Genomic DNA, 21,917 nt, shown 5'->3' with positions numbered 1-21,917 from the left:
TCGACCACTGTGCCACCAGGGAAGCCCTAATACAATGTTTTAAAGGTGAAAAAAAAGAAAAAAATCCAGGGACTTCCTTGGAGGTCCAGTGGTCAAGATTTTGCCTTCCATTGCAGGAGGTGAGGGTTCTATACTTGGTCAGGGAACTAAGATCCCACATGCCTCAGGGTCAAACAATCAAAACATAAAACAGAAGCAACATTGTAACAAATTCAATAAAGACATTAAAAGTGGTCCACATTAAAAAATCTTTTTAAAAAAATCCTAGAAACTATCCACATGTCCATCAGCAGGAGAATGGGTAAATAAATTAGAGTACAATATATGCATACAATGTATACCACTATGGAGCAGTGAAAATGAATGATCTACACTTGCATGCATCAACATGGATGAATTTCTCAAAGATAATAAATGAAAGAAGCAAGCTGCAAAATAATACACTCAGGGCTTCCCTGGTGGCGCAGTGGTTGAGAGTCCGCCTGCCGATGCAGGGGACATGGGTTCGTGCCCCGGTCCGGGAAGATCCCACATGCCGCGGAGCGGCTGGGCCTGTGAGCCATGGCTGCTGAGCCTGCGCGTCCGGAGCCTGTGCTCTGCAACGGGAGAGGCCACAACAGTGAGAGGCCCGCGTACCGCTAAAAATAGTAATAATAATAATAATAATACACTCAATTATATAAAGGTCAAAAATATGCCCAATATATAACATAATTTTTTTAAAAAACCTATACATAGAAAAATGCCTGGAAGAACTCTAAATGTGATGGTATCTCAGTAGTGGGGCTCTTTTACTTTCTGTTTTTCTGTATTTTAAAAATATTCTTTCACCCTTTTATAGTGAAAGGAGCACTAAACCATGTTAAGAAAAAAAGAAATGAAGAGAGCTTTTCCCTCAAGTTTGTTCAGAGAAAAGGGAACTGAGAGGAAATGGGTGAAAGCTTTGGGCTTTACCTAACTCTAGTAGTAACAGATGACTTTGGAATTTTGAGGCAAAATTCGAATTAAGAGATAATGAGTTTTAACTGTTATCTTGAGGAGGGGAAAGGTTCCTCCCCAGTGTGAACTCCCCAGTCCCTCTTCTCAGGAAACCCCTGCTAGTTTCAAGAGTGGGCAGAGGGTTTTGATGCTCTTTTGAAACAAGGGACGTCACCAAGGAGATGAAGCCACAGGACTCAACCAGCCCTTGGTGGGATTGATTTCAGATCCTCTGAAATCAGGGCATGCATCCCCTTTCAAGAGCCTTAAAGACCAGATGAAAGAGAAGAATAAGAGAAACATCACAGAGCTAAGAGAAATACTTGCGCTAAGAGATGGGTTGAGAAAATATGGTCCAACACAGTCGCCATACAACTGGATAGTATGATTGATATTTGGGTAAATTTAATTCAAGGGTCTTGGGTTACTCTTTCCAGTACTATCATCTTGTGTACCTCCTCTCTCTCACATCACTGAAACCCCAACACAAGACAACACAATTGTTCACTCTCTTGAGGCATTCACGTACTCCACAAACATGTAGGTAGGCTTGTTTGGGGCCTGGAGATGCAGGTGAATGAGACAGAGACCCTCACTTCAAGGAGCTTACCCCTGTCAATGGAAAAATTTATCAATAGTCGATCTAAGAAAGAAATGGAAACTTTTATTGAAGCCAATTATAACCCGGGAGACAGTTTTTCAGAAAGCTCTGAGGACTGTCCCACCCATCAGAGGTCAAAGCACGGTAACATAAGTTTTTGAGACAAAGTTTATATGTCAATGACCTCATTGACAGTTTACACAATCCAGATCTACACATACAAAGAGTGGTGCATCATGGATCATTTTGGCCCCATGCTGAGACTGAAAAGGAATGTTATCTCCTAAGGAGGTCTGGTTAACCCAGAAGCACAATACACACTAACGGGGAGGGAAGAGGCCCAAACAGGCAAAGAAAACTTTTATGTTTAAATTTTTCTCACCTTGCCATGAAGTATGAATTTTATGTCATCACCCTCAAGAGTGGAAGGCAGATATAATGGCAGTTAGAATGGGATGGGAAGTGCTTTGGTAACTAAGTATGAGATGTGGGTGCGGAGGAAAGACATCTAACTCAGCCAGTGAGCAACAAGGCGAACACCCAAGAGGGAATGGCCCCCTCATCAAGGTGCAAAGGATGAGTTACAGTAAACCAGGCACAGAGTGGTTCGGATGAGGAGCTGGTCTTCCTCTCAGGGTGGACTGCGTGGGCAAAGACGTGGAGGAGAAAAACAGCTGGGCATGAAGGGAACCATAAGTAGTTTGTTTTTCTGGAGTGTGATATTGTGATTAATAAGAAGAAATATATATTTGGTCGTCGTCCAGTTTCTGGCGCAGAGCTTCTAAAACCCTAGGAATTTCCTCAGTGATTGATTAAAGTTATCTTTAGATAGTCCTAACAAGCCCCTTTCAACCACACCTGGGTTTATGTGAATGAGGCGAAATTTGGAAAGCCTCTAAGGATGGGGGCTGGTTGCCAGGGGAACCAACCATGTGATCGGAGGGTTGTAACTTAGTTGCCTCCCTGACCTCCCGGGAGGGGAGAGGGGCTGGAGATTGAGTTTAATCACCTATGGCCAGTGATTTAATCCATCATGCCTATGTAATAAAGCCTCCATAAAAACCCAAAAGGACGACGTTCAGAGAGCTTCCAGGTTGGTGAACACGTGGAGGTGCTGGCAGAATGGCCCCTTGGAGAAGGCATGGAAGCTCCGAGCCCCTTCCCACATACCTCGCCCTATGTACTTCATCTGGCTGTTCATCTGTATCCTTTATAATAAACTGTCAAATGCTAAGGAAATGTCACTCTGAGTTCTGAGAGCCACTCTAGCAAGTTAATTGAACCCAAAGAGGGGGTTGTGGGACCCTCCCCTTGCAGGCCATTCAGAAGCACAGGTGACAACCTGGACTTGAGAATGACATCTGAAGTGGGGCAGTGGGCCCTTAACCTGTGGGATCTAACTCTATCTCCAGGTAGCCAGTGTCAGAATGGAGCTAATTGCTTGGAGGTGTCAAAAAACACATGCTGGATGGAGCATTGATGACAAGGCAGGACCTGGCCAGGGGAGGCTGGAGAAGTGACGAGGAACCCTCTGTCTAAAAGGTCTACTCTTACCCAGTCGAGGGACTTAGACCTGGTCCCTTGGGTACTGGGGAGCCATGGAGGTATTTTAACAGAGAAGGGAGGTGGCTGATATGTCTCTTGCATTATGATCAATCTGGCATTTGAATGGCCCACTTGATGGTATCATAAACCAGGAAACTTAGGGTACAAACCACAAGCAGATTGGGTAAAGGGAAGGTACAATGCAAACTTAGACAAATCCACATCTGAATCTTGCTCCAATATTCACCAGCTGGAGTGAGTCACTTAGTTCTCTGAGCCACCGTTTGCTCATCTGTAGTGGGGCTGATGTAAGCAACCTATGAAACACTACCTGTGGAAGCCCTGAGCATAGATCTGTATTATTCTGAAAATAAATCTCCCAGATATTTTGTTCATCCAAAAATGAAGTGGCAGGAGAATATGTATTTCACTACTAATCTTGAAAGACACATAAAAACAAAACATGTATGTTTGAAAAATGCAGAGAAAAAAATTGGAAAGATTCACACCAAATTGAAAATAGAGGTTTCTTCTGGAGAGGTAGACGAAAACCTCTTCTAAGATTGGAGCTAGAGATCAAAGGGGGCTTTAGACTTATCTGTAAAGTTTTCATTTTTTTTTTTTTTTTTTTTTCTTTTTGCGGTATGTGGGCCTCTCACTGTTGTGGCCTCTCCCGTTGCGGAGCACAGGCTCCGGATGCGCAGGCCCAGCGGCCATGGCTCACGGGCCCAGCCGCTCCGCGGCACATGGGATCCTCCCAGACCGGGGCACGAACCCGTATCCCCTGCATCGGCAGGCGGACTCTTAACCACTGCGCCACCAGGGAGGCCCAAAGTTTTCATTTTTTTTACATGGAAAGTGTATTCCTATACTACTTGTGTATTTAAAAATTAATTTTAAAATAACCAAACAAAAGCCCTTGACAGAGAGTAGATGTTCAGTGTTCTCTCCCGTCTGTTTGCTTACACAGTGAGATTTGGGACCCTTCCAGTTCCATTTCCTAATTCACCCTAATTTCAACCCCAGTAGAAGGCCAGAAGGCCTGTCAGAGTCACTCAACAAATATCTATAGAAGACCTTCTCTGACAAGGTTAGTGGGTCTCTCACAAGTGGGTTAAAGTCTCCCTTAGTGGACCTGAGATCCCACAGTCTCCCCTGGAGGCCACCTGAGGGCCTCCACTCAGTCCTAAGCACCTGCCCCCATCCTGAGGATGCTGTCCTCCCTCTGGCCTTCTGGTGGACCCTCAAGTCCTTGGGAAGCTCCACTCTGCTTCCTCCCTCCTGGGCTCAGAGCCCCTGGCTGGGAAAGCAGAGAGATGCCTGCCTCCATTGCCTTCCCAAAGACAGGCTGGGGTCACCCCTGGCCACCAAAAAGCCCAGTGCAGTGAAGAAAACCTTCAGCCGTGGTTGCCTTTGCTGGGGCCTGGGGGGATGAGAGAGATTTCACTCTCCACTGTGGACGCTTTTTCCCGTTTGAATTAACTTTTTTAATAGGTTACTTTTTATTTTTTTTTATTTTATTTTTTTTTTTTTTGCGGTACGCGGGGCCTCTCACTGTTGTGGCCTCTCCCATTGCGGAGCACAGGCTCCGGACGCGCAGGCTCAGCGGCCATGGCTCACGGGCCCAGCCGCTCCGCGGCATGTGGGATCTTCCCAGACTGGGGCACGAACCCGTGTCCCCTGCATCGGCAGACGGACTCTCAACCACTGTGCCACCAGGGAGGCCCCAATAGGTTACTTTTTAAATTAAAGAATTACTATTCCTTTAAATAGTTCGGGGAAACAAAAACATTTCACAAAAGCTAATTCTATTTTTAAAACTCTGATTGAGGCCAGATTAGAGTTCTTGATGAATATATGACTTGTCGAGGGGCAGGGCAGAAAGAGAGACAGTCTTTTGATGACTCTAAGTATGAACGATGACTTAGAGTGGGGTGACTCTTCTGGAGAGGCGGGTGCAGCTGATGTCTCCTTTATCCAAAACACCTCAGCACTGACTGGGGCTCAGCGAGGATTTCCTGAATTTAACTCATGTAGGAAGCCATGTCTCGGGTCTGCTAAAAATGTACTTGTTTTGGAAAGGAGGAGAAAAAATGAAAAAGTGGATGGAATGAATTCACAGAGTGTGGAGAGGGCTTGGCTGTTCTTTCGATCTCCTCACTTCACCATGAGACCAGAGAGGGGGTGGGACTTGAGATCCACCTAAAACCAGATCCAAAGTAGGGGGGCGTTCCATGGGATAAACACTTCACCCTCCCAACTACCCCATGAAATGGGCATTCTCTCCATTTTGCAGAGGAGGAAACTGAGGCTAGGGTGGGGAATGAGGCAGCCCCAAGGTTACCCAGACAGGTATCGACTGAACTCTGTCCCCAAAGCTTTCTCTTCCACCTTTGACCTCACCTCTCGTCATGCAGCTCTTGGGGTTACAGTGAGCCAGATTTTCATCTGGGCTTTCTCTGTTTGCAGGCACCTTGGAATATACGGATCTGGCCAGAGACACCTGGAACATTATTACTGGGCTTATGTATATTCATCACTATTTATGAGGTGCTACACACTTGTATGTAGAGAGAGTTTCTGTCCTGGGCGCTAGAGTATCATCAGCTTGCTAAAGAGTGAGTGAACGACTCTAATCCTGGAGCTCCCCCACTTTACAGATGAAGAGGTTGAGGCTCAGGGAGCTGAAGGGATTTACTTCAGTTATACGGGAATCGCACCCAGAGCCTTCCAGGTCTCCCTTTTCTGCTTCCTCCGTAGAGTCGATGTTGGCTTGACATCCAACCCATCACCAGCGCACCCTGAGGAAGCACAGCACTGACATCAGCTGGAAGAAGAGACCCACCTACCCGTGGGCGGCAGCGCTGCTAATACATGGGACACCCACACACCATTACATACACTCATGCCTGGGCCACACGAAGGTCTCCCCAAGTTCTCCATGTTCAGCCAAGGAGCAGGAATGGAGCAGCAGCGAGATGCCCCAGGTGCAGTCCCCATCCAGCCCCAAGCCACACCGCAGACTGCAGACTGAGGAGGAAAGGGACCAGGTGAGCTCCATGGCAGAAAGAGAGAAGGAAGGAGAGCGGGTGATGCTGAGTCACACAGCTTGCGGAGCTGACTGCTGCGGGCAGAAGGTAGCCCTGTATGAGTTGGACCTCACACTGGTGAGCTTCCCAGTTCCTGAAAAGTGAGGATGAAAGGCCACACCCTAGGCAGGCTCAGAGGTCCGCTGTCTAAAAATTGCAGATGGTTGGTGGGAGATGTGCTTCCTCACTCCTCTGATTTCCATGAGAAGGGGAAATGGGTGAATTCCGACTGGCAAGCTGTCGACTGGGGTCTAAGACTACGTTGTCCAGGTCTTTTGGGAGAAGGCTGCCCACAGGGAACCATGTTCTGCTCTGCCCAGGTCTTCCCAGGGAGGCCTGAACTTTTCCTGCCTTTCCTGTGCCTGCCTGGGCCTGTCTGCCAAATTCAGAGACAGACAATTAGGAAGCCCAGAAGTCTCATGTATTCAGAGCACAGGCAGGAAAGAGAGTGCCATATATTGGGCTCCCTCAAACCCTCAAATCAAAATATTGTGAGGCATCCCAGCTTAATATACTTTAGGGCCCCTAACTGTAGAAGAAACTTAATGTTTTTAACACAGCTCTTAAAGCCCTTCACAATCCACCTCCCACCTACGTATCTCTCCAGCTTGATGTAACCCCCCGCCAAAGCCAGGCTGTCTGGTCACCCACCTCCGTGCTTTTGTGTCCTTCCCCGGGTTGTAGCCAGCCTCCAAGATGATCCCAGTGATCCCCACCTCCTGGTCCCTCCCCACACCCTTGTGAGATCCCTCCCTTCGAGTGGAGGCTGGACTGATGAATAGAAGAAGGTAGAAATGACAGTGTGAGCCTTGGAGACGACTTCATAGAAGGCCGACTCTCCTCACTCAGCTGGGAGAAGCCATGTCATGACCGGCGTTATGGACAGGTCTGTGTGGGGAGGGCTAAAGTCTCCTGTCAACAGCCCTGTGAGTGAGCCTGGATCCTCCAGCTTCAGTCGTCTTGAGATTGCAGCCTTGACCAACAGCTTGACTGCATGCTCATCACAGATGCTGAGCCAGAACCACACAGGTAGCTTCTCCTGGATTCCTGACCATCAGAAACTGCAAGGTAATACATTGCTGTTTGTTTTAAGTTTTGGGTAATCTGTTACACAGCAATAGATAACTAATGCACCCAACCTGCCTTTCTCCTTAAAGTCTGCTTGTTCTTCAAGGTCTCAACTCAGACTCTTCTTCCTCCCGGAAGCTTTTCCTGACTCCCTGTAGAAGGTGCCTGACCATTTAGCCTCCCAACATCCTCTCCATCTTTGGCAATACTGCCCTGACTATTCTCCCTCTCTTCCTCCCTTGCTTCCTTCCTTTCTTGTGGCCACGCCGCGTAGCTTGCAGGATCTCAGTTCCCCCACCAGGGATTGAACCCATGTCCTCGGCAGTGAAAGTGCCGAGTCCTAACTACTGGACCACCAGGGAGTTCCCACCCCTGACTTTTCTTTAGGAAACCACCCTTCTCCCTTCTGAATCTGTGTGTGTTGAATGAGGCTGATTCCGCTCCAGGCTCTAGGGGTTGACGTTCAGTTTAGGCCTGGCCTATCCATTCTCCTGGAGCCCACGGTTCAGGGAAGCAACCTAAGTCAGCCCCTGAGGGTCAGCCCAGGAGCCTTTGCTGGAGGTAGCAGGAAACAGGTCACCTTCACCTGCTGGAGTTGCAGAACAGGAAGAACAGCCTACAGCCACAGGCAGAGCAGGAAAAACAGCCTGAAGCTACAGCTTCCGTCCTTCTTTTTCCTTTTGTTTCACAAGCACAAAAGGAAAGCCTCTCTAGAGATGAAGCCAGAAGAAAAAAGATGGGCCTAGGGATGGGGAGAGAGATTCCTGATGCAATTATTGAAGTGCCTGGATTCAACTGTGCCTGAAACTAAATCTACCTCTGGACTTTTCTTTCTTCCTTTCTTTCTTTTCCCTTCCCCTTCCCCTCCCTCCCTCCCTCCCTCCCTTCCTTCCTGTTTCTCTCCTTCTTTTTTTCTCTCTTTCTCTCTCTCTCTTTTTTTTTGGCCTTAGGTAATGTGTGTTGATTCGAGATGATCTGAGTCATCTTGAACTGAAAGAGTTCAGACCAATTTTATCCCCATGGGTGGAATTAGGGACCCCCTCCTGGCCTCCCAGAACCTCTAGTGCCGCCCGCCCCTACCACTGCACTTACCACAAAACTGCACCTGCACAAGGAACTGGTGCCCCTCACCCTGATTTTTCATAATGGTACCACACTTTTGCTTACACCACCCCACCCCCTGCCTCCCTGCCCCTTAAAAACAGGGATGTGGGCTTCCCTGGTGGCACGGTGGTTGAGAGTCCGCCTGCCGATGCAGGGGACACGGCTTCGTGCCCCGGTCCGGGAAGATCCCACATGCCGCTGAGCGGCTGGGCCCGTGAGCCATGGCCACTGAGCCTGCGCGTCCGGAGCCTGTGCTCCGCAACGGGAGAGGCCACCACAGTGAGAGGCCCGCATACCGCAAAAAACAAAACAAAACAAAACAAAAAAACAGGGATGTGTCATGTTCCTTTGTACATCCAGAGGACCTGTCATAAAGAGGTGCCCACTGAATAACTTATAATGAATGAATGGATGGACGAATGAGTGTCTTCTAGTTGGCCAGGAGACTTAGTGGAGCAAGAAAGGAGAGTTGTTTGTTCTGAGGCCCTGTTACGAGGCCCAAGTTACCCTCAAGACCTTTCTGAGCTGACAAAGGACTATTATTTCTTAATCTCTTCACCCAGACCACAGCTGAACCAGCCTCACCCCTGGAACACAAACCAGGCTCCTATTACAGAAAAACAAATCTGACCTGGCCGTTCCCCTGCTTCAAACAACGTTCAGTGACGTGTTTGGCAGGAGGGGGTGGAGACCAGTGAGCATTTGGATCCAGGGAACATTCTACACTATAGAACGTTCATGTGTTTATCAATTGATTCATTCAGCAAGCATTTAATTAGCCCCTGCTCTATGCCAGGCCCTGTACATGTTGCTTCATCTTTACAGCAAGCTTTTAGGGCCATGTATTTGTTATCTGTTGCTGCCTAACAAATCACCCCAAACTTAGTGGCTTAAAACAACAAACATTTGTCATCTTGCAGGATCCAGATGCAGCTCAGCTGGATGCCTCTGGGTCAAGGTCTCCCGGGAGGTTGTAGTCAAGTTGTTGGCCAGGGCTGCAGGCATCTCAAGGCTCACCTGACGCTGAGGGATCCCCTTTCAAGCTCATTCACGTGGCTGTTGTGAGGCCCCAAAAGATTCACTGTGAGCTCTCTCATGTGGGCCTCTCCACATGGCAGCTGGCTTGCCCAGAGCGATTGATCTGAGAAACAGCAAGAGTGTCTGAGACAGAAGCTACTATCTCTCTATATCTTGGTCTTAGGTGTGACATGCCATTGCATCTGCCATATTCTGTTCATTAGAAGTGAGTAAATTCAGCCTACACTCGAAGGAAGGAGATTACACAAGGGTTTGAATATGAGGAGGTGGATTAATTGGGATGACCATTTTAGAGGCTACCTGCCACAGGTAAGGTATTATTATCCTTCATTTCATACTCAGACAGCCAGCTAGTTAAGCAATGTGTCCATGTCTCCCAGATAGAGAGTCATCTGACTGCAGTGCTTTACCATTTCACTAGGCCATTTGGGAGTGAGGTGGAGGAAGGCAGGGAGAAGGTGCTGGTAGAACAGCAAATGGGGATGGAGTCTTTATTAACTATCTACACTGTGTAACTGAATACCCACAACTTAGTAGCATAAAATAAACATTTATTACCTCACATAGTTTCTAAGAGTCAGGAATTCAGGAGCAGCTTAATTGAGTGGTTCTGGATCAGGGTTTCTCGTGAGGCTGTAGTTAAGCTGCAGCTTTGAAGACTTATCGGGGCTGAGGACCCATTTTCAGGATGGCTCACTCACATGGCTGTTGGCAGGAGGCCTCAGTTCTTTGCCACTTGGACCCCTGCCTAACCATGCTTGAGTATCTTTATGACACAGAAGCTGGCTTCCTCCAGAACAAGTGACTCAGGAGAGCCTAAGCAGAAGCCTCAATGCCCTTACTACCTAGCCTGAAGAGTCATAGGCTGTCATTTCTGCAGTGTCCTGTTGGTTACCCAGCTTGGCGCTTTGCAATGTGAGAGGTGATTATACAGGGCATGGGAATATCAGCCACTGGAGGCTGAAGGCTGGCTACTATAGGGTACTGGAAGATTAGTAATCCTAAAACTCAAATTTTAGTAAGTCACTCCCTTGGTCAAAGAGATCCAGAGCTTTCCCATTTACTGTAACACAACATCTGATTCCCTTAGTTCTATCTCACACTGTCTTTTGGGCTGATGGGCCATCTGGGACTGGCAGCTTGGTCTGCTTACAGACCTCAAGTGTCCCCACAGAGATCCTTGTTGATGTGCCCCCTCCCCATCCTGTCTGTTCTGTGGGAAGGCCTGCCTCTCTGGAAAACCTCCATTCAGCCTTTGATACATAGTTACTGTCCCCCCCAACCCCCATGTGCAGGCTGTGGTTGGATGCTGGGATAAGATGGTGAGCAAACAGACATCCATCCTCCATGGAGAACTTCCAGTCAACATGGGGAGGTAGACACTAGCCAATTAATAATCTCTTAACAAATTGTGACAAATTCTCCCTCCCAAAAAACTACAGGTGGCATGTGAGCATATAATGGGGGACCTGGCCTACTCTGTACATGGTAGTTGAACCAAGCCAAGAAATTAACTAGGCTGGGCAGGTGTATTAGGTTCAGGTGTAAGTGTCTGAAAATCCAAAATAACAGTAGCTTAAACAAGATGTTTATTTCTCTCTTGCTTAGAAGTCTGGGGAGGTGTTTGAGAACAGGTACTGTGCCATTCAGTGGCAGGGACCCAGGCTCCTTCTATCTTGTTGCTCTGCTCTGCATGGCCTTCACCACATGGGTCAGGATAGTGGCATCCACATCCTGGGCAGCCAGAAGGACAAAGGGACACAGTGGGTAATATCCACCAATAATCCCTGAAGCAGCTGCAAGATGCTTCCCCTTACATCTCAATGGCCAGAACTTAGTCACATGGCCACACCTAGCTGCAAGAGAAGCTGGGAAACACAACTCTCATTCTGAACACACTCATGTGCCCAGCCAAAAACTGGGAGCTCCATCATCATGCAAAAATAGCAACCATAGGGCTTCCCTGGTGGCGCAGTGGTTGGGAGTCTGCCTGCCAGTGCAGGGGACACGGGTTCGAGCCCTGGTCCGGGAAGATCCCACATGCCGCGGAGCGGCTGAGCCCGTGTGCCACAACTGCTGAGCCTGCGCTCTGGAGCCCGCGAGCCACAACTACTGAAGCCCACACGCCTGGGGCCCGTGCTCCGCAGCAAGGGAGGCCACCGCAATGAGAAGCCTGCGCTGCAATGAAGAGTGGCCCCCACTCGTCGCAACTAGAGTGAGCTCGCGCGCAGCAACGAGGACCCAACGCAGCCAAAAATAAATAAATAAATAGATTTTTAAAAAAAATAGCAACCATAGTCGACCCTCTCTTGCATTTACTCTGTGCCAGGCACTGTCCTAAGTCCTTGACACTCATCAACACATTTCATCCTCACAACAGATCTATGAGGATGGTACTATTATTGCCCCAATTTTACAGATGAGGAAACTGAGGTACAGAAGTAAAATAAGTTAGTAAGCAGACAGGCTAGAATGTGATCCCATGCAGTATGACTCCAGAGTATGGGCTCTGTTACCATAGTTAACAGTTATGAAGAAAGTGAGACTCTATTGGGAGACATGCACATTCTCTGTCCATATAGCAAGGTGCAAGGCAGAGATAGGAACATGCTCAAGGCAAAAGAAAGAGCAAATGCAAGAGCCCCCCCACACCCTGCATCCCACCAAAGCAAGGTCCTTTATCGCAGCACCTCTCAGACTTAAATGTGCCAGTGAATCACTTGGAGATCAGGCGAAACGCACACTTGGTTCAGTAGGTCTGGGCTGGGGCTGAGAATTTGCCCCATGGTGCCTAAGCAGTTGGCCTGTGGACCACTAGCAGACTGTGGACCACATTTTGAGAGGGAGGACTCGTGGTCAAATGCCCACCACTCCATGACTCTCCTCCTGCACAGGCCTGGGCCAACAAACAGTCCTTTGGGCTCAGTGGCTACCCAAGGCCTCTTCAACCTTCTTGCTGCCCCCAGGTTTTGAGCTCTGGCTGAGATTTCCCTCTCTCTCTCAAGAGTGCCAGGCCCCTTGTTGAATGAATGAATGAAAAGGGAATGCTGGAGGGCAAAGGGAAGGAGAGCCAACTGGGTGTATGGTCCAGGGGAAGAGTTTGGTTCACTGCCCACACTCTACACCGGACCGGAACTGGCACCGTGCATTCTGAATTCTCCCAGAGGAATAGGTACCACCATTTCCCCCTATTTATAGATGAGGAAACTGCCTGCTGGCCCTGCTTTTTGAACACGAGCCCCCACCTTCCTCCCCTGGGGTTTTTCAAGCTCTTTGTTACCACAACCTTGGAGGTGGGGCCAACCATAGAGGGAAAGTTCAGAATGAGTATCCTCCACCTGGGTGTTGTGTTACAACTACCAACTCCTCTAACCCAGCAATCCCTGAAGGAGATGCTGATTACCTGTGAATTTCGCAGAAGGAAACTAAGGCTTGGAGAGGTCCCCGGTGGGCCAAGTCACAAGGCAGGTCTTAGTCTGCTGTCCTGAACAGACTCGGAGCCGGCCCAGTGAATACCATCGGAATGAACCACAAATGGAAGACGCAAGCAGAGGGGTAGAGCTACCAGGCCACCCACAATAGCTTCGGGTGACAAGCCCTTACTAGGTACCAGGCACCACACTAAGCAGTCTCCCAACTTTCTCATTTGATTCCCAGGAAAAAGCTCCTCCAGTAAGTGTCATCATCCTCTTTGTGCAGCCGTGGAAAGAGGTGTGGACTCAGAGAAGCCAAGCCTCTTCCCCAGAGAGGCACAGCAGGGACGTGGTGGGTCCCCTTTACAAATCTAGGCCTGCCTGCTTTCCTCCTTTCTTTCACAGTATCAGGCCCTTTACTCAGTTAGACGCTGTGTGTAGCCCACATCTGGACCATTCCATTTAATTTTCACAACCCAAGGAAACTGTTTTACAAACGCAAAACAGGGGAGGAGGCTCGGAGAGGCAGAGGGATTTGCTCAAGGTCACACAGAAAGTGATGGAAAACACAGTGCGGGGGCTTGGAAGGAAGGAACGCGGGAGTCTTTGGGTGCTCCTTTCCTCTCCAAGCCTCGACCCCCATCGCGCGCCCACCAAGGCCAGCCCCTCCCCCTCCCCCTCCCAGCCCCCAGCCCCCAGCTCCTAACCCCTAGCCCCTAGCCCCTTAGGCCCCCAGGCCCTCAGGCCCCCGGGCCCCTTTAACAGGGCAGCGGAAGGGGCGGCCGGGGGCGGGGGCGGTGCCCAATGGGCTGCGCGGAGCGTCACTTCCCGGCGGCGGGAGGCAGCAGCGAGTGTCCAGGGCTGGGGGCGGCCGGCGGGGGCGGGGCGGCCGGCGGAGGCGTTGGCAGCGGGCTGGGACCCACGCGGCGCCGCGGCCCACCTGGCCTGCAGGGCTCCCACCCCCGGCGGCAGCGGCGGCGGCGGCACGATGCCCTTTGACTTCAGGAGGTGAGTGTGGCGACCCCGGCCACCGGGGAGCCCCCTCCGCGGGCACGGGGGATGCTCGGGCACGCCGCGGACCCCTCCCGCCTGGAACGCAAAAGCGGCCCTTTGCCCTGTGCACGCCTCGGCGGGCCCTCGGGGACGCCGGGCGGGCCCCCGTGCCACACACAAAGCCAGCTGGAGCTTCGGAGGGCCTCCTCGTGCAGCGGGAAGTGAGGCCACCCACCTCTCGGGCCGCTCCGCCCCTTCCCTCCGCAGAGCCCCCTCCCCAGGCTGCCCCGACACCTCGCAAACTCGCAGCCCCTTCCCCCTATGCTGGGAAACAGGTTTCCTCCCTCCCCTAGATAGGAGCAGACAAGCCATCCCCTTAGTCTCCTCTACAGAGCCTCCTTTCGTGAACCCCACCCCAGCTGACAGGTGCGTCCAGGGCACCTCGGATGAGCCCCCAGGGATCCGCAGGGGTGTGCAGACCCATCCCGCCAGACAGCTGCTGGAGGGTTTCAGGTTTCCATAGGCTCAGACTCTCCCTGACTGGGCCGAACCGGAGGCCTGTACCTCAGCCAGTCCTGGTCCTGTGCTCTGGGTATGGGGGCTCCATGGGGGAGGGGAGGAGGTAAGGGAGCTGTGGGCAGGGCTTTGCAGAGGGCCTAGCCTGATCTGCCCTTGGCTTTCTACAGTCACCACAATGGGCCCTTTGTGGGGTCCAGCCGCCTCATGGTCCACGTTGTGCTGGGCTAGGCCTTCTGGAAGCCTGCCTGACGGGGGTCTACATCCAGAGTTTCCCTTGAGGTATGGAGCCCCAGGGGATGCCCTGGCCTGAGGCAGCCACACTGTGGTGTATAGCCAGAAAAATAGCAGGGCTTTAGTGGGCAGAATGGTATATTCTAGAAGTTAGGGGTAAAGGCTCTGGGTTCAGACTTCCCCTTAGCTGCACAGCTTGATGGCTTGGGCAAGTGTCTGAGCCCTCTCAGTATCTCTGTGTCACCACCTGCAAATTGGGGCTAAAAATAAAGTCCCACCTGCGAGGGCTGAGTGCATGAGAAGAGCTTAATTCAGAGCCTGGAGGGGTGCAGAGCTCAGAAGTGGGAGGTTAGTGGACAATCAGCCTCTCCATGAGGCCACTTCCTCATCCACAAAATAGGGATTCCGGTCCCTGCCAGCTCCTTCCCTCCCTACAGGTGTGAATGAAGTCAGGGTAAAGCGACAGCCTTCCTGGGAAGAAAAGTCTGGCAGTGACCCCCATGGCATGTGGGCATGTTGGAGTTTAAGCATGGAGAGAACATTGGCCTTGGAACTCTTGCACTGGCTGACGTGGTACTCAGCCTGCCCTGGGCACCATTGCCATCCCACAAACAGCCTGCCCCTTCCATGCAGCCCTGGGGCTGGCACCAGGGTCTCAGACAAACGCTTGCAGACCCAGGGCATTTTCATACAAGGAAAGCCCATGTGATGGAATTCAGGGGCAGTCCTTGTACAGACGGTTAACATTCAGGACATGAGATCCCTTTGTGATTCAGTAGGTTCCAGTGATTTTGACCTTATTGGGGAAGTCACTGCTTTCGGACATAGAATTCATTCACTCTGCACCTAATCTCCCATTTTAGGAGGAGGAAGTTGAGGGCTGAGGGTCTTGCCCTGGACCTCATGGGACCTAGATTGAAGGGTGGGCCAGCGTCCCAGGTCACGCACAGCTCCTGACCTGGTGCCCCTTGAGTTGGAGGTTTGGAGTGTCCAGGTACCATGGGGGCCCCAGCTTAATGAGGTGTTTTAATCAATTTCCTTGAAGGTTTGTGCCACCACAGAACAGTGAGAATGGATTCAACACTTCCCATTCACACCTTGGAGGACGAGCCTAGTAACCTACACTTCTTAAGATGTGCTCATTCCAGGTCTTAGGTTCTAAGGAAGGAAGGATCCACTGTACACGCGCTTCAGTGTTCATTGATCAAACGTTTACTGAGTGTCTGCTCCGTGCTCAGCCCTCCGCCACGTGCCCCACTGCAGAGCTGGGTGACATGTGACCCGTTTGCTCAGGGCTAGGCAGTGGTGAGCTGGTGGAGCTGGGATTCGATCTGGGGACTGTTAGCTGCAAAGCCTTAGCTGTGGGGGAAAAGGGAGGTCTTGGCGGGTCCCACAGCCCTGTCAGATCTCTTAAAAACCATGGGGACGTGGAGAGGGTCATGCTCTGGTTGAACCGCCCCCCCCCCCGCCCCGTTCGAGGCCAGGGAGAAGACCTGGCTTCCTGATCGTTTTGCTCTCCTTAATACAGAACACAATCAGGAAGGGGGAGAAAGGAACCTCTTGCTCTTTCTTAGCAGAACTCCTTGTTTTCCTAGTGCCTGTGGGACCTTGTGCACCTTACCTCCTGTGTGCTTTCCTGTCTGTGAAATGGGGATGAGAACAGTACCCGTTGTCGAGAAGATTAACTGAGCCAGTGTGTGTAAAGCATTTAGATACAGAGTATGCACCCAATAAATATTGGCCACTCTTTTCATTATTAATTGTGTTATTTCATCAAAGCACCTGTATTTCCTAACACTGTATAATTCACTTAATTATTTTATGCTTATTCTCTTTTTTCCTCCCATGAAAACATGAGCTCCCTAGGGCAAAGATCTTTATCTGTTTCATTCACTGTTGTAACTCCAGTGCCTAGAATAGTGCCAGGGCCACACTCGCCCCCAGGATATGTCTCTCAGAGTCTGTCCAGGAAGCCAAAGGCACGGTGTGATTTGATGTGCCAGTTCTTCCTTTACTGGGAACCTTTTCAGCTGTGGGTGGTTGATTTCCCCCCTTCCTTCCTTGAATGTGCTCTTCTCTAAATTGTAGTTGGGAGTGGGGGATAGGCAGAGTACAGAGGAGGGCCCCGAGGCCTTCAAAGATGACTTGTGTTTGTTTTGCTCCTGGTGCGTTGTTTCATTAATCGCTGGACCTTGCAGTGGTGGAACTGGCCTTGTGACCCAGTTCCGTGGGCGTTGGCCCTGCCCGGACCCAGTTCCGGCTGGCAGGGGCCAGAACACCTGCTGTCTCTGGCTCAGGCTGTGGGGAGGGTGGGGCATTTCTTGCAGCCCAGGCCCAGGAGAGCCTGAGCGCGGCTTTCAGGCACGCAGAGGTGGCCGGCTTCCCGCGACGGCAGCCTCTGAGTTGAAACCCCAAGACCGGGGGTGTGCTGCTGTCCTGTCACTGACCATCTGGGCCCTGGGACAGTTGACTGACCTTCTCCGAGCCTCCGTTTCTTCATTTTAAGGAGAAGATGGCAATCTTCATTGCCTCACTTTGTAGGGTAGATGTAGGGGCAAGTGAGGTGTCCCTGCAGGGTACAGCCGGCTGCATAATTTGCGGGGCCCAGTGCAAAATGAAAACGCAGAACCCCTTGTTGGAAAAGTATTATGAACGTCAGGACGGTGACAGCAGAGCATTAGACTAAGCCTAGACGCAGTGCTCTGAGCACAGGACCCTGTGCGACTGCACAGTTCACACACCTGTGATGCCGGCCCTGCTGCGGCGCCTTGGTTCAGCCTCCATCGCCTCTCAGTCTGGCCTTCCAAGTGGTCTCTCATCTTCAAGAGACCCTTAGAACCCAGGGGAGCTTTCCAAAGTTGACCTGATTTTTTTCACATTCTGGTTTCAACCGTCAAATGGGGCCCATTGCTCTGATCAAGTACGATTTCCTCAGCTCCCCATGCGGCCTTGCCCGGGGGGGGGGGCCCTGCAGCCCCCCTCACTCCCTGTGCCGGGGTCATCCCCGACCACCACTGCGGGCTCTGAGCACATAATCAGCACTCAGCAGATAGTACAATGGCTTATGTGAGTGCCTGTATTTCTCCCTTACTTCATTCCAGAAAGATCTTGGGGAAGTTGACGGAAACATGTACTTTACAACGAGTTTTAAAAAAATATAAATAGACTTAAAAATCAGGGCCAAAGGGAAATAAAAGCCAGACTGGAGGAAAAATTATTTGAAAATCAAGCCAGCATTTCACATTTATTGAGCACTTACTAGTGCCTGACCTTGTGGTAAGGATCTTACCTGTGCTCATTTTATCCCGCACCAACCCTGCAAGGCAGACCCTGTTGTTATCCCACTTTACAGATGAGCCAGTGGAAGTGCAGAAGAGTTAAGGGACGTGATGGGTCAGCAGAAGGCACTGGGGTTGGAATGCTGTTCTTGTGCTCCAGAGCCCCACTTGTATCCTATAGGCTCATCTCTAAAGCTTTGCCCTTCCATTCACCGAGTTCAGAGAGAACTGAAACCCTCTCTAATTGGATTCCTTGGCTTTCTCATCTCTAATCCTTTCCCAGTAGTGCTCATTAAGAAGTTTAAAGTCAGTTCGTGCCCTGGTCTGGGAGGATCCCACATGCTGCAGAGCGGCTGGGCCCGTGAGCCATGGCCGCTGAGCCTGCGCGTCCGGAGCCTGTGCTCCGCAACGGGAGAGGCCCACATACTGGGGGGGGGAAAAAAAAGAAGCTTAAAGTCATCAGCCTTTATTTATTTATTTATTTTTAAACTAGACTCATGTGGTCTGACATCTGATTCTGAAATTGTCTTTAAAGAACCCTCACTATGGTCTCAACAGCAATTTAGAGCATCTCATTCTGGAGCGTCCAGGTTTTCCCACTCCGGCCACTAGGGCTTTAGAGTGTAGAGCATATGTTTACCTGCTCATCTGGATGTGGAAGGGGATGGAAAAATCTCTCCTCCTGAGGCGGTTTGGATTCCTGATACCATAGTATCTTGAGACTTTAGCTTTAGCCAGCTGTGGCTTTAGCCAGCTGTGGCCTCGTTAAGTTCTGTTTCCCATCTGGTAATCCTTTCATTTTTTATTTTGGAGTTGCTCCTGGGCAGTTTTCATCAGGCACTGGAGAGGCAGGCAGGGTGTGAGGAGGGCATTTGGGGTGAGGCTTACCCACCACCTCTATGTCAGTGAACATCAGCTCTGCTGTATGTTAGAATCACTGGAGGAGTTTTAAAAATCCCCAAACTCAGGTGGTGCTCCAGACCCAGTAATCAGGAGCTGAGGGTGGGGGACTCAGGCATCAGTGTTTTATAAAGGTCCTCACGTGATTCCAAGTGCACAGCTAAGACTGAGAAGACTGCTCTAGATCCAGAGAACCCATATTTAGCAGGCCGAGAGCACCGGGGCAGCCAGATGCCAGAGTGGGTCTTTGGAGGGGAGGTTGGGGGGTAGAGTCTGGTCCCATCTGTCCCCCCCTGCAAGCACATTCCCTCTGGGACTGTTCTTCACTAGTAAAGCTGTCACTAAGGCAGGGCAGTGGTGGTGGGGTTACCTTTCCATGGATATCCTTGCTTTTCAAAGTGTGGTCCCCACACCAGCAGCTTCAGCATCACCTGGGAGCTTGCTGGAAATGCAAGATCCCCTGGTGATTTGGATGTACAGTAAGATTGACTAACTCAGCATCTCCCAGACTGTGCCGCTCCATAATGGGTCCCTCATTTGGAGATCCACAGCACGTGCATAACTTACTAAAGGCTCTGAGAAGTCCTGCACAAAAGGAACCTGAGTCACTTAGCCCAGCTTTTGCCAAACTTACTGTCTAAGCCAACCTTGTTCTTCATGGGGCGGCCAGTACCATTTCTCAGAATATTGTTTGGGAAACACAGCTGTAATTGTTCCTTTACGGAAGTGGTAATTCACCTAATTGTCTGTTGTCAACTTTAGCATTTAGGTCTGTTAACTTAATTACATTGGTGTCTATGCAGGAAAAGTACCGGATGGGAAAAAAACCTGCCAACACTAGCGTGTATTGGTTTTTAAAAGTCTTGACCCTTGGGAGAGGCCGGAGGAACTCAGGGCTCCCTGTACTACCAAGAGCTCGGGGATACGTAAGGCGCTTTACAAATCTCCTCATCCTCTGAGTGGGCATTATTCCTATTTTACATCCAGGGAAATTGACCCCCAGAGATGCTGGGTCACATAGCTGGTGCATCTAGGGGTCCCTGGGGGACCAGCACACACACCTGACAGTAAAATCCTTCCCTTGAATGCTTCTGGAATCTGCTGGGCAGCACAGCTGGACAGGAAGCAAGATCCGTTTGAAAGGGACTGAATGTTCTGTTTATCCAAAAGGTGGAAACCCTATTTGAGATGAGAGGCCTGGCTGTTACCAAACTTTAGTCACAGGTCCCTGAACATTCGGTGCTGGTGATGCTTTTCTCTCTTGAGTTGCCATCTGGGGCTCGAATTGCTCTGGAGGAGGAAAGGAGGCAAGGTGAATCTTACTAGTCATGTCTGATGGTTTCTCAGCTGGTGATGTGTTGCACTCTGTGCTGGGCATGTCACTGGACTTGAAAGTTACACTGGCTCCACGAGATAGATACGATTATTAGTCATTTATTTTTCTATATTTTATCTTCTTGTTTTTTAGATGACTATTTATTTATTTTATCTTTTTAATTAACATGCAGTAAAAGTGGCCTTTTTTGGTGTATTCTTCTGTGGAAGTCAAGACTTTACATTGTGTAACAACCCCCGCAGTCTGGATACAGAAGTTTTATCCCTCCAAGAAACTGTAATGCTATCACTTTATAGTCATACTATTAATTCAATTTTTTAAAATTGTGCTAAGAACACTTAAGATGAGATCTCCCCTCTTGACAGATTTTTAAGTTCACACTACAGGATTGTTAATGACAGGCACAGTGTTGTACAGCAGGTCTCTAGAACTTATGTGTATAACTGAAACTTTATATCCATTGAATAGCAACTCCCCATTTCCTCCTCCTCCTCCCAGCCCCTGGCAACCACCGTTCTACTCTCTGCCTCTGTAGGTTTAACTATTTTAGATACCTCATATAAGTGGAGGCAATATTTGGCCTTCTGTGACTGGCTTGTTTCACTTAACACAGTGTCCTCCAGGTTCATCCGTGTTGTCACATATGGCAGGATTTCCTTTTTTTAAAAATTTTTATTTATTTATTTGGTTCTATCAGGTCTTAGTTGTGGCCCGCAGGCTCCTTAGTTGCAGCCCACGGGCTCCTTAGTTGTGGCTTGACAGCTCTTTAGTTGCGGCATGCATGGGAGATCTAGTTCCCGGATCAGGGATTGAACCCAGGTCCCCTGTATTGGGAGCGCAGAGTCTTAACCACTGTGCCACCAGGGAAGTCCCAGGATTTCCTTTTTAAAGGCCGAATAATATTCCACCACAATAATATACACCACATTTTCCTTATCCATTCATCCATCCATGGACACTTAGATTGTTTCCACATCTTGGCTATTGTGAATAATGCTGCATCTATCTCTTCAAGATCCTGACTTCAATTATTTTGGATAAATACCCAGTCCTGGGATTACTGGATCATATGGTATTTCTATTTTTAATTTTTTGAGTATCCTCCATAGCGTTCTCCATAGTGGCTGCACTGATTGACATTCCCATGAACAGTGTACAAGAGTTCCAGTTTCTCCACATCCTCCACACTTATCTTTTGTTTATTTTGGTGACAGCCATCCTGACAGGTGTGAGGTGATATCTCATTGTGGGTTTTCTTTTTTTTTACATCTTTATTGGAGTATAATTGCTTTACAATGGTGTGCTAGTTTCTGCTTTATAACAAAGTGAATCAGTTATACATATACATATGTTCCCATATCTTTTCCCTCTTGCGTCTCCCTCCCTCCCACCTCATTGTGGTTTTTTTTTTTTTTTTTCGGTATGCGAGCCTCTCACTGTTGTGGCCTCCCCCGTTGCGGAGCGCAGGCTCCGGACGCGCAGGCTCCGGATGCGCAGGCTCAGCGGCCATGGCTCACGGGCCCAGCCGCTCCGCGGCATATGGGATCCTCCCAGACCGGGGCACGAACCCGTATCCCCTGCATCGGCAGGCGGACTCTCAACCACTTGCGCCACCAGGGAGGCCCCTCATTGTGGTTTTGATATGCATTTCCCTGATGATTAGTGATGTTGAGCATCTTTCCATATACCTGTTGGCCATTCGATTGTCTTATTTTGGGGAACTGTCTATTCAAGTTCTCTGCCCAGTTGTTTTTGTTTTTTTTTTTGCGGTACGCGGGCCTCTCACTGCTGTGGCCTCTCCCGTTGTGGAGCACAGGCTCCGGA

At 49.9% G+C, this 21,917-nt stretch overlaps 1 protein-coding gene across 1 annotated transcript in view; it reads left to right on the top strand.

Annotated features, from left to right (window-relative positions):
* Positions 1 to 13,684: 13,684 nt before the first annotated feature.
* Positions 13,685 to 21,917, top strand: part of ERGIC1 (endoplasmic reticulum-golgi intermediate compartment 1) — a 108,916-nt gene continuing 100,683 nt past the window's right edge. The window contains exon 1 of the mRNA XM_060094937.1: positions 13,685 to 13,844. Within this exon, the coding sequence (XP_059950920.1) occupies positions 13,825 to 13,844 (20 nt within the window). The 5' untranslated portion in view covers positions 13,685 to 13,824. The remainder of the gene's footprint in view (positions 13,845 to 21,917) is intronic.

The sequence above is a fragment of the Mesoplodon densirostris genome, chromosome 3, assembly GCF_025265405.1.
Source record: "Mesoplodon densirostris isolate mMesDen1 chromosome 3, mMesDen1 primary haplotype, whole genome shotgun sequence".
In the NCBI taxonomy this organism is placed as follows: domain Eukaryota; kingdom Metazoa; phylum Chordata; class Mammalia; order Artiodactyla; family Ziphiidae; genus Mesoplodon; species Mesoplodon densirostris.
This window is presented reverse-complemented; position numbering and strand designations above follow the sequence as displayed.